Here is a 14,607-nt window from a genome sequence, read left to right as displayed (position 1 = left end):
TATTTGTACGGCTGTTATTAAAGTTTAACTGACTTCGTAAAATAATAATACTAAAATAAATGGTTTTGTTGTTTTTTGATTTGGCATTTTTATTTAAAAGAATACGATTAACAGTTGTCTCTGTTAAATGTTGGTAACTTTTTATGCATAATTCACTATTTATTTTTCTACCAAGCCATCGATATCGGTATCGGTATCGGTATCGCCGATACATTACTACAAATATCGGTATCGGTATCGTATCGGCAAAATCATGTATCGTTACATCCCTAGTTATTAACCTACATACTTTATTTTTCTTATAATACCTACGTTGTTATTTTTGTAGCTAGTTAACTAGTTTCTAACAAACATTTTTCAACAGACATCAAACTCCAGACCAAGCATCTTATAAATACTGAACCCTTAAAACGATTACTCAAACATCGCAGAGATACAAAAGCCGTATCAATTTTCGCTCTATACATAATCCACTTGTTGCAACTGCTAACTTTGGGGTGGCGAGGTAACCATGACAACGGTGTGGCCACACTACCTCCACACTCCCACCTCTCAACAAGTCAAGAGCAGAGTGGGACCTGCGTCACCGCGTAATTACTCTTCTAAAGCTTTTGATGAAGTGGAACTTATATGGGGTGAATTCAAAAGCAATGACCCATATCGGGCTCATGTGGAACTTTGATAAAATATTCGCTTATATCATGATTATAATTATTAATATTACCAGTCATAAATCATAGTAAACAGAGAATTGAACTATCTAAAGAAGAATTGATAGTAAAGGAATAAATATAATTATAAACAGTTTTTCCTTATTTTTTGCTCGTTTATCGTTATCAAATTTACGATGTTATATGGGTACTCAATCATTTTATCACTATTGTAGCATCAGAAACATTAAATATATCATTTTATCATATTATTTGTATCATCAATTGTCTTAAGATAAGCATAAAATAATAAGATTCAGCACTATGCCGTCACCTGTAAGCTGTCCAATTGAGTGCGGTCGAGAATTATTATAGTGCAGGAGTGCATTTTGGTCATTTATAAGTATTTGTACGGCATTGTTATCATCGATAGAACCATGAAAAATAATAAAAAATGTGTGCGTGTACTAGTGTACACACGTAAGAAGTGAAACTTCTTTATGACCTTATTTTTCAAAGATTAGTTTACTATATGCAACTTTACAGAAATACATCGAATAACGCGTGGTAGGAAAAAGATGGCGCGTAACGGAAAAATGTTACGCGTAACGAAAAAATGTTACACTAAATATTTTTCCAACCCCGATAAAGAAGTTTCACTTCAATAAGAAAGCGCGTAGTGCCATCATTACATCATTAGCAGCAGTTAAATCTCGCTTCTACCAAATTAAATGCTTAACATTTAATTTGGTATAAATAACGATCGATTATTGTTAGGTATATCTAGTTACATAAGTATCTATACTATAATATTATAAAGAGGAAAGGTTTGTATGTATGTATGTATGTATGGTTTTCACGCATAAACTACTGGACCGATTTGATGAAATTTGGCACAGATAATCTTTAGACCCTGAGAAAGAACATAGGCTACCTTTTATTGCGAGATATGTACACGGGCGAAGCCGGGGCGGACCGCTAGTATAACATATATTGATATATCGTTATACATATATAAATAATCTGTCTAATTCGTAGATAAATGATACGCTATTTTTTAAAGATAACGCAAATCGATGTTGATAAAATATGTGATTCAAACCACGTTCAAACTTTAATCTACCGTCTACTAGTATCGTATCGCATGTAGATTCATATAGACAACATTACCTTACTTTGATATTTATGTATACAATTTGGCCAGCATAGGCTTCGAGTAGGCGTATTTCCAAACTATACATAGCCAGAACGCAACCATAGGAAACTGCTCGTGTATACTTTGTAATGCTGTTTTTAAGTTTGTTATTACAATATATACACGAATTTTGCGTACTGATCGTGTATACTTTGTAACGCGGATGCTTGCTTCTTCGTTCCAAACTATACACGATCAGTACGCAAAATATACCTACTACACCACTTACGCTTGAGCGAAATAATAAATATATAGGCAATCAAAGACTTGTACAGCTATATCTATCTACTTTTATTCTTCTTGATTGATGCAGTAAAATATGGAATAAAAATATTATTAGGTAAGCTTAGAAAAATAAATAGGTAACAGATAAGGGTTACCTGTGGGTTAGGTAAGGTTCGTGTTTTTTTTAACTACACAAAAATAGGAGCCCCGCTTCGCGGGGCTCCGTCGCCTCGTAACCGTCTTCTTCTGGACTTATTAGATTCTTACATTTTAGCACAATTGTCAATTGTAAGTCGTGCAGCATAGTCGGGAACGAAGACACAAGCATCCTCGATACAAAGAATATACGATCAGTACGCAACATTACATACACAATACACATGCATTTTAATAATAGATTTCAAAACAGCTTCAAAGCAATACAATAATATAAACGCGAGCAATGGAAAGACGCCGCGCTTACTCCGAAACATACACGATTAGTCCGCATGCGTACTGGCGCTGTATGTTTTGGAGCGCTATATTCTTACTTACTTCACTACAAAGTATACGCGAGTATTTGCGTACTGCTGTTGTATAGATTGGAAGAACTTTGTAAAAAAGTTATTTACAAATTATACGTGATTAGTTTCACACCGTTGCGTACTGGCCTTGTATAGTTTGGAAAGACGCTTCGAGTAGACAATGTCAGATTATTGAAGTGAAACTTCTTTATCGGGGTTGGAAAAAAAATTAGTGTAACATTTTTTCGTTACGCGTGACATTTTTCCGTTACGCGCCATCTTTTTCTTAACCCTACCACCGACCACGCGTGATTCGACGTATTTCTGTAAAGTTGCAGAGTATATATATTTTTTGAAAAATAAGGTCAAAAAGAAGTTTCACTTCTTACGTGTGTACACTTGTACACGCACACATTTTTTTTGTATTTAATATGAGTATATTTATTTATATCCATTAATATAACTTTAGAAAATGTAAAAAATAGCCATATCAAGTGGGATGAATTTTGAATAGTCCATTGAAATGATACATTTTGATATACATATTTGGTTTTATGACATTCAAATGCTTTATAAATATAAATTTCCGCCTCGTGATCGAATTTTTTCTATTCTTTATAAATTTATATGTTACATTTTATTAGTTAGCAGACTCTCAGAGGTCGCAATTTTATTTGATAGGGTAGGTATAGTGTTTAGGGGAGATTGGTAGGTGGGGTCGCCATCATTATCCTGTCCCATCTAGTTAATAAGTTTAACAAACAAAGCGGGAAATTTTTTTTATATAAAATTGCAATCGTTGAGAAAAGCCGAATGTATACTATATAAATACTTCAATGGAAAAGACACCTGATTACATAAGCTTTCCGTCAGTCAGAGTCCCGTTAAAATCAGACCAGCCTTTCACAGAGATTTGCCGATATAAACAGACAGACAGACAGAGTAAAAAATGCTATTTTAGTACCTACGTACTGTGCATTAGGTATACACACACCATATTTATTAAGTAAAATGCGGTATAAAAAAGAGGAGGTTATCAATTCGGCCGGTATATTGCACGCCTCATAAGCGAAGCGTTGAGGTGGGTACTACTGTCACTTCGCGCAAAACATCTGATTTTTCAAACTTAAAATGTCTTTATGTATCATACATTGCACTTGTAAGATAATACATACACACACATATTAAGAAAAAACACTATTTTTAACGTTCATGATATTTTTGATGTCATTTTTGTTATTTAAACTAGTTAAAAAACAGTTTAAAAAAGTTCTGTCTTGGACGTCCGTGTGTCTGTATGTGCGGATCCTTTTTCTTGTTAACACGATAGCGACCGAAATACTTTACTAATCGAGTCTTTTTTTTTCTCTTACGCTTGAGTATGCTCAGGAATAGAACCCTTTCATTTTTCAGGGTCTGATTCGATGTGGTTTAATTGTTATTAAATAAACAAAAATAATAATTAATAAATATTTATTAAAAAAAAATTATGAGGCGTGCACTTTTGGATTTTCCAAATTATTTTTTTTATGTATGTACACCGATTACTCCGAGGTTTCTGAACCGATTTACATGATTCATGATTCTTTTTGTTTGATGCGGAATGGTGTCAAATTGGTTCCATAAAAATTTTATTCGGATAGGCCCTGTAGTTTTTATTTTATGAGCATTTATGTCTGATCTCGATGACATGTAGCAAGTAACTTTGATTCACTTCCCGATAACCGATTGAGCTGAAATGTTATATACGTATATGTACATTGAATAGCGATGAAAGATTATCAGGACATAGGGGGCGCTGTCGGCGCCTTAACAGTGTTATTGAATTAAAATACCCCTACATTTAGGGAAAAATAGATGTGAAAAGATTCATATAAAACGCCACCTCAATGTTTGTGTGGTTGTTTAACTATTTATTATACGCTAGTGTATCGAGAACATAGAGAATAATTAAACCATTACTATGTTATGTATAACATTACTATATTTTCTATTAGTTATTTAGCACCCGTAGTGTGGATGGTATAGGTAAACCAGAATCTGATGGCAAATTGGGAAATCAAAATTTTGAGTGTGCAACCCTAGGGAAAATGGACTGAACGATCTTGATACTGCTTATTTTTTATTTTGTCCTCAACATCATTAGTCACATTACATAAGTGAACAATACTGTACTTAATAATGAGATATCCACTTAATATTATGTAGGTACATACTTACATGTATAATATACATATTACTAATTTTATCTATGTAATACATATTATTATTTACACATACCTATATTTGTATATTCATTATCATTATGCCATGTAAAAATATGGATGTAATGATAACGCAGATCAAAACAAGATAAATATTTTTTTATAAAATAAAATAAAACTATGTTTATTTTCGTAAGTATTAAAGATACACACATTATAAAATTGACTTGGACAGCTTGGACTTGACGAATAGCCGTATTGGAAACTCCTGTAATAAATTTCCATAAAATTATATTGTAATCAACAAACAATATTATAGTTACCGACTTATAATATTTTTTACTTTAAGTATCAAAACGGGTAAGTCCAATTTACCAATAAAATCTTCAAAATTGAAAATTGTGATGTGTTTGACCCTTTTTCATCGAATGTTTTTCTATACACATTATAAACAACACCTCTTACTTGTGATCGCAGCGGCTTTTTCGACATTTTCGAAGATTTTTTAGACAAAATCCTAAAAATTATTTATCAATTGCAAAGAAGACAAATAATTTGACAACCAATTTGATAGTTGTCAAATAAAATTGCCATATGAAAATCTTTTATTTCGTAAATATAAATATGCCATCAGATTCTGGTAGACCTATAATGGTTTGTGCGAAGTGTAATTTATTTGTACATTTTTATTTAAGTTTTTCAATATAATCCTTTGTTTCGTCAGATCCCACATTTTCTGCATTTTCTGCACATATGGTTCAAGCAAGATGTAAGCTTCTTGTGGAAACTGGATTGGTATTTGTTGTTTCTTGGTTGTTTCTGGTTGTTTCTAAAATATGGCGGACCAGTCAAATATTTTCAGTGTTTTCAATTCACATTACCGTGGGACTTTTTTCGTGGCAAATTCTCTAGATCAAATTTTTTCATTAGGCAACTTTTATTAAAAGCATTTCCCACATATTTCCCATTTCCCAATGACAGCTTTGACACTTGACTGTCAAATTACGTATTAATCTGTCAAAATTAGATTTCCTCTCCTCGCGCTTCCTCTGCCCTCTCCCCCTATTAAGAAAGTTTAGGTTCAAAGTCTGGGTCCAAATTATCAAGTTATTATTTAAATGCAATTAGTGTTTTAATTCTTCTGTTTATATAATAGTTTTACAAAATGTCGAACAGTAAAATGTTTAATGCACTAAAAATCCTGAAACATCGCAACAATGTTAAACTTTTTAATGGTAAGTATTTTGTAACTTTTTAACTTTTTGCAAACTATATCTATGAAACATATATCGGTATAAGAAAACATTAGAAATATGAGGTTTTCTTTTAATTATCACTTCTGTATTGCTTCAGAACTGCATAGCAGGACCTTCGCGGCTGCCGCAACTTCAAACGTCCACACCAAGTGCAAATTAGTTAACGGGGTTTATGTCGTAACTATAGACTCACCCAATGTTAAGGTGCATCCAGAACCTACCTATATAAACTGCAATTTAAATATCACATCAATTATTCATTTTTAACTGCATGTGCTTATTTATATTCATAGCTTTTTTAGATTACCTATTTGAACATTTAAAACATACTTTTTTTTCTGTAATTATCATGATACATATTTACTAAGCTTATTTCATCAGCCATCAGACCGAATACATCCATAACTAATAAGTATATGTGATTTAGGTAAATTCATTAAATACAGCTGTAATGGACGAAGTCAAGAACATTGTAAATGAAATAGAATCAAATCCAGCAATTGAGGCAGCTGTATTAATATCGGGTAAACCGGGATGCTTCATAGCAGGCGCTGACATTGGAATGATTGAAAACTGCACAACAAAAGATGAAGTTGTTGCTTTAGCCAAGAGTGGTGAGTTGTTCGTTTGTCATTTTAAACTAATATAAAGGTTAAAATATATTAAATGTAATCCATAATCATTGAAATTGTCAGAACAATGCTCTTGAATACCTTTTTCTAAAATAAATTTTATCAAGTACCCACATAATGTACAAAATAATTGATCATAGTCATAAACTCTACACATTTAATCTTTTGAATAGCACTAGCCACTGACAACACAATTAAAAAACAACCGTAGATGTATCAATCCTATAAATATCATGTGAAAGTTTCTGAGAATGTTTAACATAAATACAATAAAGTATTTGCCGATTCATAAAAATGAAGTTTTCTCATAGGCCTAGTGTGCAGGCTCTACCCTTATAGGAAATTAGGGTTGGGTTATCAGTGTATTACTTCTTAAACTACTATTACTTAACAACTTTGTTTATTTAGGTCATTCAATTTTCCATCAAATGGAAAAGTCCCGAAAACCTTACATAGCTGCTATACAAGGAAGCTGCCTTGGAGGTGGTTTAGAAACAGCACTTGCCTGTCATTACCGCATTGCAGTAAAAGATTCGAAAACTGGTTTTGCCCTACCTGAAGTCATGTTGGGTTTACTGCCTGGTGGTGGGGGAACTCAGAGGTAATATATAATTGTATACAGGTAACATTTTTGAAGGCTTTTTTCTCCTAGCTAGTACATATATTATTTGTATATTTTTAAGAAAATTGAATTTGACATAAAACAAAGGCGAAAGAATTAAAAAAATCATTCTTAATTTTCTTGTATTTTTAGGATGCCAAAATTAACTTCAATTCCTACCACTTTGGACCTCGCTTTAACAGGAAAAACAGTAAAGGCTGATAAAGCTAAGAAATTGGGAATTGTAGACTTGCTTGTTTCACCGCTGGGACCTGGTAAGATACCTTAAAACTTATCATTCCTATAAATCTATGCTTTAATAATACTATAATATTTTATATGACAATTCCTTAACAATCAGGTCTTGGACAGCCACAAGAAAATACAATGCAATATTTAGAAAAAGTTGCAATCCAAGTGGCTAAAGATATTGCTTCTGGAAAAATGAAGATTGAAAAGAAAAAGGGTCTGATGGACAAAGTTACTGGTACTGTAATGCAGTGGGACTTTGTGAAGAACATTATTTTCAATAAGGCCAAAGAACAAGTTATGAAGGCTTCTCGGGGTCTCTACCCAGCACCTTTGAAAGTAAGTTATAATTTGTACTAAAATACTGTGATAGACTTAAATGAATATGTGTTTCTGGCCAAAATTTCATAATACAGTACATGTTACTTTGTCAGAGTATTAATTGGTTAGTAGTTTTGTGTTAAATTATAACCATATAAGCATAAGTTTTTCCTGTAAAAAAAAATCTAATATGCCCATATCTTGCTATTTGTCTATTTACAGATTTTGGAAGTAGTCAGGGTAGGAGTAGACAAAGGCCCCGTTGCGGGTTTTGAGGCTGAAGCACAGGGTTTCGGTGAATTGGCCATGACTCCTCAAAGCAAGGGCTTGATCGGCCTCTTCCGTGGACAGACTGAGTGTAAGAAAAATAGATTTGGAAAGTCACAAGTTGATGTCAAGACAGTAAGTTGATTTTCAAAGTCGTCACAAGTTGCTTTTTGGTTAAAAAATTTTATATAGCCCAGAATCTGCAATTTAGACGCATTATGTGGAGAAAATGGACAAGAATATAGAATAACCCATATTTTTTCATGATTTTTTGTTAATTTTTTGTATTGATAACTGAATACATCCCTTGAATTCATCAAGCTTTATGTATTTATGTATAAATGAAAACTTACACATTCCAGATTGGTGTTCTGGGAGCTGGTTTGATGGGCGCTGGTATAGTCCAAGTTTCAATTGACAAAGGATACAATGTAGTGATGAAGGACGCTACTAACGCTGGCCTTTATCGCGGCATGGGACAAATTCAGACTGGTCTTACCAACGCTGTTAAACGCAAAAGGATTAGCGCGTGAGTAATTTAAATCATTTTATCGTTCTTTTTATATAGGTATGTATTTGTGTTGCAAAAAATTTTTTGTCAAACATTTTTTTTTAATTCGGACTGTCCATTGACAGTGTTCCTAAAAAATATTTAATTTTTCATTTTTTAGGCTGCAAAAGGACAAATACATCTCGAATCTATTACCGACATTGGACTACTCTAAGTTTAAGAATGCTGATTGCGTAATTGAAGCTGTGTTTGAAGACATTAATATCAAACACAAAGTTATTAAGGAGATCGAGGCGGTGGTGCCGAAACATTGCATCGTGGCCACCAATACCAGTGCTATTCCTATCACGAAAATCGCAGCTGGTAGCAGCCGTCCTGAGAAAGTTATTGGTAATTTTTTTTATGTGATTGAATCTTCAATGGTTTGAAACTGTTATATTTTTCCTGTTTTCAAATTTTTTACGTGTGTTTTTTGCAAAGTTTAATTTAATAAAATATATGTCATTGTATAAACAATTATGTTGCAGCTCTCTTACATAGCAGTGGAGTCAAAATTAAACACCCGTTTGGTTCTTGGTATTGATATATTTCACTATATAATATAGGTCGCGTCATGTAAAAAGAACGCTGACGGTTAAGCTGCGCATTGGCGATTTATTGGTCTATTTGATGTTATGAGGTGGTATAAGAATAAAAAATATGTAGTTGCGAAGCCACGACTCGAGAGCCTACTTCAAAAATAAAATAAGCAATAAAGCAAATAACTTTCGTGCTAAACTCGATACATGCCAAAACACACCCCATCACTTTCATCCAGCGTTCTTTTTACATGATTCGCGTTATACACAGGTATGCACTACTTCTCGCCTGTGGACAAGATGCAATTGCTCGAGATCATCCGTCACCCGGGCACCAGTGACGACACCGCAGCCTCCGCAGTCGCAGTGGGGCTGCGCCAGGGCAAGGTGGTGATCACCGTGGGAGACGGACCCGGCTTTTATACCACCAGGATCCTGTCCACCATGCTTAGCGAGGCTATTAGGTGAGATTCTATGACCATTTGATATCTTTTATAGCAATTATTTTGTACTATTAGCTATTAGCTATTCCCTGATTCTACTCTCCTGCGTGGTCCACGGAAATTCCCAACATTGGTGGCCTAAATTATTCGTCATCTGGACACAAGGCTGTGCAGTGGATTCATGAGCATTTTTTTGCAAACTATAAATTACTAGCTGTTCCCTGCTAATCTGTGTGGTAAACCTAAAAACCAAAAAAATCCTAAAAAGAAAGAGATGATAAGATCAAATTCCTTTCTTTCAAAGGCTTTATGAACTCGTACTATTTATTTACACAGGCTATTGCAAGAAGGTGTCGACCCGAAAGCTCTGGACAATATGACCAAGGAGTTTGGTTTCCCAGTGGGAGCAGCAACTTTGGCTGACGAAGTCGGAATCGATGTTGGCGCTCACATTGCTGTTGATTTGGCAAAGGTATATAAAACAATAAGAACTTATCAAGTATTTTTTTATGCCGATAGATCAATTTGTTTGAAACTATTTATAAATATTTTTTTTATTTTTATTTAATAGAAATTAATTTTATTGATTAATTACGCATATCAGAAACAGGTAAGTTGACTCTTTTTTAATGCACTGAAACTTACGTACGTAATGTGTGTTTTATAGGCGTTCGGCGACAGAATCAGCGGGGGTGACTTGAACATCATGCAAGACTTGGTGAAATCCGGCTTCATGGGCAGGAAGTCGGGCAAAGGTTTTTACATTTACGAGAAGGGCAGCAAGAGCAAAGACGTGAACCAGGATGCTGTGCAGCTTTTGAAAGAAAAGTATTCGCTCGAGCCACGCGGTGCTGCTACCGTCGAAGATCAGCAGCTGAGAATGGTTTCTAGGTAAGGAAATTATGCCTTTTTTTCATAAAAAAAGAAATTATTTTGGATCTATTCGTTTTTTGTTGATAATTTCTTTTTTTTATGAATTTAGCATTACATTTCGCAAAAATCGATTGCGAAGTTTTATTATCGTTGTTTTTAACATGCCTTATTTTAAAATATACGTTTTACAGGTTTGTCAATGAAGCGGTACTGTCGTTAGAGGAGAAAATCTTACACAGCCCGCTCGAGGGTGATGTCGGTGCTGTTTTCGGTCTTGGGTTCCCGCCTTTCACTGGAGGACCTTTCAGGTATATCAATAATTTTATAATACTTTTAATTACACGCTAAAAATATTTCTTTTATATCATTTCCATTTTGATATTATTTTAAAAAAGGATAATTACATAAAAATTCTGGCTGACCATAAAATGCGTTCACATAACAGGGTCGCAAAAAGAGAAGGAGGGGGTCAAATATTAAAATTTTGGGAACATATTATTTTATGAATGAATCTCTATCAATGATATTATTGCAGTGCTTCAGTGTTTTCAACATGTATAAAAAATATATTTGTTTTAGATGGGTGGACCAGTTTGGCGCGGACAAATTAGTTAGGAAGATGGAAGAGTATCAAGGCCTATACGGCGCTCCCTTCAAACCCGCCCAGACTCTCGTCGACATGGCCAAAGATACCAGCAAGAAATTCTACAAGCGTTGAATCTAAATTAGTGACGCTTTTAGCGTTGTATACTGCCCTCCTCTATTGTTCTTATTTTTGCATGTTCACAAATACGAAATTACTAAATGTTTATATAACACGTGAATTGTGGTATTTATAAGATTGGCGGTGTTGCTGTTAAGAATAATGTAACGTTATATACATAGAAATATTTTTGAAGATTTTATAATTAAGTGTAAGAGAATCTTAGGATGATATTTGTATGTAATTTTCTATTATTTATTTTGCTATTGTCTTCTAAAAAAGTCTCAATCCGCTAAAATTGTGTTGATTACAATTTTTTTAGTTGAATAAAAAATTAAAATTCTATATTTTTTGTTTTATTGTTCTCCATCCGATTTCTAGTTATGCCTACGATGTTCCTACGATAATATATTATAAATAAATAAATATAAGAAAGTCTGAATTAATTTTAATGATTTTTGCCTATTTGAATTTGTTTTGATTTGCCTGGATTGGTGAGATGATTTAAGAGATCTATGTTTATTAAAATTTGCAGTGTATGTGAATGTTTTTGTAGTCATTGCAACTGAACCGTTTTTAAATGGAATTTTATAAATTATTAAATGTGGAGGGGATTACTGCTCATAGGTACAAGTCGCGCCCGCAATACTATCTGCTTATTTACCATTTTTATGTGTATTTTAATTTTCTTTAGCACAGGTTCGGGCCAGCGCTAAAGAAATTTGCAACTATGAATAACAGAAAGATATCCTGTGAAGATATCGCATAATATCCCTTGAATAAAAAATTGAATAAAAAAAATTGCAAAATTTTTGTAAATCTGAAACTAATGAAAATCTAAAAGTTGAAAATCCAAGGTAAACTCAATTTCATTAACTGCCACTGCTTAAGGAAGGTAGAGAGTGGTAGAGATCACGTAGAGATAAAATTGCTTGTGCTATCACGATTCACGTGCCTTTTATTTCCCTGAAAAAATTAACTGACTTTGTTTTCTGAAATGTCAATTATTGTTATCTGTCAGTTGTCAATTTACTTCGTGAAGAAAAGTCAATAAAGTACCTAGGTATTCAAAATATCGTAATTGAAATACCTATAGGTTTTCTAAATAATACTTAAAATTTCTCAAGCTACACTACAGTAGTTTAAAACTACGTAAGAGGTAATATATACAGTAATTTTTATGTCAATAAAACATTTTTTTCTGACACAATTAAATTTGTTCACACAATTTTAGAAAGTTCCTAACAATTCATTAATTTAAAATATTATAAAACATCCATAACCAAATTAACGATTATGATAACAACTTTATAGAAACAGTACATACCTCTATACAAAAATGAATTAATAAACAATAAATTATAAATGTTTTGTACTTACTTCTTTCAGAGAGTTAGAACTGTGGTTAGAACTAGGCGTGGAATTGAGATATTTTCGAGAAAATCATAAGGTACAAAAGTTGAAGAAACTTTTAACAACAACAAAAATGCTTTTAAAGTTAACATTTACCAAAAATAAACAGCTGAAGCGACTTCTTGAACATGGTACATATCTGACAATAATATTTGTGTTAGTGCCAGCGTTTTTATATTTTGAACTATGTGTAGTGTTACCGACCGTGGTACAGGAGTGGACTATACCTTACTATTTACATTACACATGTGCAACATTTTTATTAATGAATATTTTAGGAAATATGATTTTTGGTATGTTCACTGATACTAGTATAAGAGGTAAACATTTGGACTCTGAAAACAAAGATGATTGGACCATGTGTGCTGTGTGTGAGTGCTTAAGGCCACCTCGAGCTTGGCACTGTGATACTTGTGATATTTGTATCTTAAAAAGAGATCATCATTGTACATTCTTCGCCTGTTGTGTCGGTTATTATAACCATAGATACTTTATGTGCTTTACTTTCTATATTTTTGTTGCAATGTTTTATTCTTTTTACTACAATATATTTTTCTTAAGCAAATTTTTAAAATGGAATCAAGGCCTTATTATAGGAAAGTTTGTGTTCCCACTAGCAACCTTTGTCATAGATTTTGGGGAAGAGAGTATTTATGTATTTTTAGTTGAAATAAATTTTATTGTAGGTGTGTTCACTGGTTTCCTGTTTTTTTACCATTTCAACAATTTAATCAAAGGCAAGGTGACACCTGAAAGAAAATCAAGTTCTAAGGAAATTTCATATAATAAGGGCTTAAAATTGAACCTTATTGAAGTGTTTGGATCTAAATGGTACCTTACATGGATCTCCCCATTTATAAATAGTCCACTGCCAGGCAATGGCATTGAATGGGCTGTTGAAAATAAGTGTCAATAACATAAATATTCTGAGCATAAAATGGCTTGTTTGTTGTAGTCTTTCTAACTTATTTCTAGTCTGATGTAGTGATTTTTGACAGCTAGTTAAGTAATCAAAACTTTTTCTAAGGGTCCAAAGTAATAGTAGAAAATAATATTGTTATAGGAAAAGTCCATATTTATTAATAACTAGCGGTCCGCCCCGGCTTCGCCCGTGGTACATGTTTACGTTTTCTCTACATAAGAACCATCCTCGTACTTCAAGGAATATAATAAAAAAAGAATTATCGAAATCGGTTCAGCCGTTCTCGAGTTATGCGCTTACCAACACATTTTGCGATTCATTTTTATATATAAGAAGAAGAAGAAGAAGATAATTATTATTGTAACCATTTACTGATTTATATGTCAAATGCACAATAGTTAATAGTTAGTGTGTTAGTTTTTTATTGATTATAATACCTAAGTAACTACATATTAATATTCATAATTTTTTTAATTAAAACAAGGATAAATTTTATGATGTTTCATATCAAGCGTTTAATCAGAAGGAATAAAAATGAATAGGTACTGCCTTATGTACTGTCTGTCTGCTCTTTGCATTATACATATAAATGTAATTAATGAACATATATTTTTAAACTTATTTTTTCATGTTTTTTAAATAAAAAATATATTATGAACTGTGTTTGTGCCAAGTACCTATTGGTGCTAGTTTACAAAAATATTGTAGGTATTGATTATGTAGTATGTGGTACATTTAAAATTATTAAAAACAATAATAACAAAACCTATGTACTACTCTGATATATTAAGCTACATCACTGCCAAAATTCGTTCTCAGTGGTTTTGTGTGAAAGAGCTACTCACATACATACATTCTCAAACTATCAAGTTTTAATGTTAGTAAATTAGGAAAAAGACATCTTATGTACTTATATGGATTGAAAATGGCACGAAAAATTAAAAAAAATACCTACTGCTTAACTAATAGCACAAATTTACAGAACTGCACAAAATGTTAATAAATCTATTATTCAAATAGATTTAATGCATATAATATTCATTCCATATATGGGCTACATA

At 32.7% G+C, this 14,607-nt stretch overlaps 2 protein-coding genes across 3 annotated transcripts; both read left to right on the top strand.

Moving 5' to 3' along the window:
- Positions 1–5,799: 5,799 nt before the first annotated feature.
- On the top strand, positions 5,800–11,556 carry Mtpalpha (monolysocardiolipin acyltransferase Mtpalpha). Its single transcript, XM_090112844.1, has 14 exons — positions 5,800–6,012; positions 6,131–6,237; positions 6,461–6,647; positions 7,074–7,266; positions 7,420–7,541; positions 7,628–7,854; positions 8,059–8,238; positions 8,466–8,632; positions 8,775–9,004; positions 9,464–9,656; positions 9,972–10,107; positions 10,303–10,526; positions 10,700–10,816; positions 11,088–11,556. The coding sequence occupies exons 1-14, from the start codon at positions 5,943–5,945 to the stop codon at positions 11,224–11,226; spliced, it is 2,292 nt and encodes a 763-aa protein (XP_089968970.1). The 5' UTR covers positions 5,800–5,942; the 3' UTR covers positions 11,227–11,556.
- Positions 11,557–12,238: 682 nt separating this feature from the next.
- Positions 12,239–13,570, top strand: LOC149910350 (putative palmitoyltransferase ZDHHC24). 2 transcript variants are annotated; one of them, XM_090112825.1, is made up of 2 exons: positions 12,239–12,370; positions 12,601–13,570. In XM_090112825.1, the coding sequence occupies exon 2, from the start codon at positions 12,698–12,700 to the stop codon at positions 13,538–13,540; it is 843 nt and encodes a 280-aa protein (XP_089968951.1). In that variant the 5' UTR covers positions 12,239–12,370; positions 12,601–12,697; the 3' UTR covers positions 13,541–13,570. The 2 variants fall into 2 exon arrangements, with proteins under 2 accessions (XP_089968951.1, XP_089968959.1); XM_090112833.1 differs by having other exon boundaries at positions 12,258–12,363.
- The last annotated feature ends 1,037 nt before the right edge of the window (positions 13,571–14,607 follow it).

The sequence above is a fragment of the Colias eurytheme genome, chromosome 2 (assembly GCF_061535395.1).
Source record: "Colias eurytheme isolate Ceu_HAF_F1 chromosome 2, ilColEury1 Martin Lab GWU primary, whole genome shotgun sequence".
Lineage (NCBI taxonomy): Eukaryota > Metazoa > Arthropoda > Insecta > Lepidoptera > Pieridae > Colias > Colias eurytheme.
The sequence above is the reverse complement of the archived record's forward strand: the minus strand, read 5'-3'. Positions and strand labels throughout refer to the sequence as shown.

Bases quoted from the DNA above. Each gene is read 5' to 3' on its own strand.
- Mtpalpha (XM_090112844.1), top strand. From the start codon at position 5,943: ATGTCGAACAGTAAAATGTTTAATGCACTAAAAATCCTGAAACATCGC. The intron at 7,267-7,419 runs GTAATATATAAT...TTGTATTTTTAG, and splicing joins GGTGGTGGGGGAACTCAGAG to GATGCCAAAATTAACTTCAA. The intron at 7,542-7,627 runs GTAAGATACCTT...CTTAACAATCAG, and splicing joins TGTTTCACCGCTGGGACCTG to GTCTTGGACAGCCACAAGAA.
- LOC149910350 (XM_090112825.1), top strand. From the start codon at position 12,698: ATGCTTTTAAAGTTAACATTTACCAAAAATAAACAGCTGAAGCGACTT.